The sequence below is a fragment of the Lepisma saccharinum genome, chromosome 21 (genome assembly GCF_977018435.1).
Source record: "Lepisma saccharinum chromosome 21, izLepSacc3.1, whole genome shotgun sequence".
NCBI classification, from domain to species: domain Eukaryota; kingdom Metazoa; phylum Arthropoda; class Insecta; order Zygentoma; family Lepismatidae; genus Lepisma; species Lepisma saccharinum.
Genome location: NC_139249.1, coordinates 37,883,008 through 37,885,658, shown reverse-complemented (window position 1 = coordinate 37,885,658; position 2,651 = coordinate 37,883,008). Strand labels below are relative to the sequence as shown.

Here is a 2,651-nt window from a genome sequence, read left to right as displayed (position 1 = left end):
TTGTCAACAATGCTTGCAACAATGTTTTGAGATTGCTATTTCTTTAATTTTTATCAATGGTCAATAATGACGTAACCGATTGTTATCAAATTCCGTTGCTATGTTTTCTGCAAGTAAGCCGAAGTAAGATTATACTCGTATTCATCTGTTGGTAATAGAAAATATAATTTCCTCAGTTTTCGATATTCTGCAATGGAGAACAGTCAACTTTACGGCGTGAGTTAGAAGTTAAATATTTCTGAGTGCTAATTTATGTGTATATGTATTATTGTGGCAGAATAGAACAGATAATGTTAGGCTGTACAGCTCACCGCTCAGGAGAAGATCCCTGCCGGAAGTCGAGTGACGTAGCGGCAGGCGACTCCACTATTAGGGTTGGGGGAGTGCACCCTGGGTCAGAAACAAGCGCTGTCGTCTCGCTGTAAGCTGTAAGGCTTGAATGTCATCTACTCTCAAGCAACGCTCAAATCACTGTCCACGCTCGGTCAGGGGGTATCCACATTAGCGGTCAAGGTATAATCATCGTCAATCTGGTGTTGATTTCTTGACAGCGTACTCTGATTTTCTAATTATTTTTTTTAAATAAAGAGCCTGCCGATTGTACTAACTACAATGTTTAAGATATTTTCAACGACGGAATTGGCTATTACAGCACTGGCGTTCGAAGAAAATGGTAAAGAAAAAAAGAATTGCGAAAGCGAGAATGTTTATTTGCACTTACAATGTGCAAAACTACAAATGCAACAATGGTAAACATTACTTTGTCGGTCTAGGTTGGCCATGAAAATTTTCGGGCTGATTGTTTCATATCGACATTGTTGATCATTTATTTTATTCCAACGTTTCCGACACTACACGGCTGAATAATGTACAGGATACGCAGTACAAAAATATGCTGTACACTGAAGATAGGAAAAAAAACAACCAATGAGAAATAAACAAATTCATAACTCAAAACTTAATAAAGAAAATCAAAATTGGCCAAACTTACTGCATTTATGAAAGAGGTTTTGCCAGATCATCATCCTCCCCATCATCCTCTTCATTGCAGCTTATGGTGCTTTCTAAAGAACTGTCGCTGTCGCTGTCCTCTGCTCCTCCAAAAGAAATAATTATTCTTTCGACCTCGTCTTCCATAAGTCCGTCCTTTTCCCAGTACTCTTTCTCAAGTTTTTCCACGTGCGCGCAGTACCCCTTCCAGTCCTCTTGGTTGCAAGATGCAATTCCCTGTACAGTGAGATCATGTAGTTGGGATACCGACAGCGATCCCGATATATTATGATCCCGCACATATTTTTTAACTTTCGCCCAAGCTAATTCAATGGCGTTCAAATCGCATGCATAAAGTGGTAAACGGAGTACTGTATGGCCATACTGCTGCAGTGTCTTGTCCACACGGAAGGTTTTCTCTTGTGGCTTATTAGCCTGTATTAGTTCGTGCAATTCGACTTTCCTCATGCTTGCGTCGAACGGGATGTTATGATTTGTCAGCCACGTTACCATGTCTGACTTAAGGCTGTAGCTCGAGGGAACCTTATCCACCTGCACAGTATGATAAGGAGCATTATCTATGATGACAACGGACCGATGGGGTATATTCGGGACCAGCTTCTCTGTCAGCCACTTCTCAAAGTTTGAACTGTTCATTTGCCCATGGTAGTCTCCTGTGGAGCAGCCTGCTTTATAGATCAGGCTTGCATTGGGAATGAACCCATTACTGCAACCTGCGTGGACAACAATGAATCGATGTGCAGAACTTGCGTTAGATATCACACCCGAAATATCATTTGACTGCCAACATTTGTTTGATATTAGATTGGTGTCCAAAGCCGTTTCGTCAACATACACAAGCGCGCGATTCTCTTCCCGAAATCGTTTTATGGCACGTAAATATCTCCTCCGCCATGTCACAATGTCCGGTCTCTCCATTAAAATTGTCCTTTTGTTCCTGCAGGTCTTCCATTCAAAGCCGGATCTTCTCATCAAACGACGCAAAGAATCCTCCTTCCACGGGAAATTAATTTTTTGTCGTATGACAGACAAAAATTTACCACAGGTCGGCACACTTTTTTCACTTATGTACATGTCACGAATTGAATTCATGATTACATTGATATCAAAATCATCGAGAGTCACATTACGGTGAGGTGGCCTTTTCCTAATCTTTCCAGGGGAAACTAGTTTTCTCATCGGTGACCGCTCATTTCGTTCACGCGATTCTTTCCGAATCCTCTTGATTGTCGGCTCCGACAAACCTGTTGCTGCAGACGCACGCTTGGCGCTCTGTGTAATTGGCAGCAAATATTGCTTTTCTTCAGATTCACATTCGCAAAAGTCAATTACTTTGCTGACGATATTACGCGCTTCACTATGCACAGTAGCACCTTTCCTCCTTACACCTGCCATAACTCTTACAACACCACGAACACCACGCAAAATCACAATGAAACACCCACGCAAAAGCACTTCCACAACAACAATGACCGCAGCGGAAGACTTCCTGCTACCCCTAGAATCTGCAAATAGACCGGTCTTCCCCTGACCCTCAGCTCGTCCTCAACCCTCATTTAGGGATCTTCTCGTGAGCGGTGAGCTGTATCTACGCATTTCGATATGAGTAACTTCATTACATTCCTTCATTGATATTAACA

At 42.1% G+C, this 2,651-nt stretch overlaps 1 protein-coding gene across 1 annotated transcript; it reads right to left on the bottom strand.

Annotated features, from left to right (window-relative positions):
- Positions 1–996: 996 nt before the first annotated feature.
- LOC146004136 (uncharacterized) lies at positions 997–2,406 on the bottom strand. The gene has a single exon (XM_083142803.1). It carries the CDS (start codon positions 2,404–2,406, stop codon positions 997–999), a length of 1,410 nt encoding a protein of 469 aa, XP_082998929.1.
- Positions 2,407–2,651: the final 245 nt, after the last annotated feature.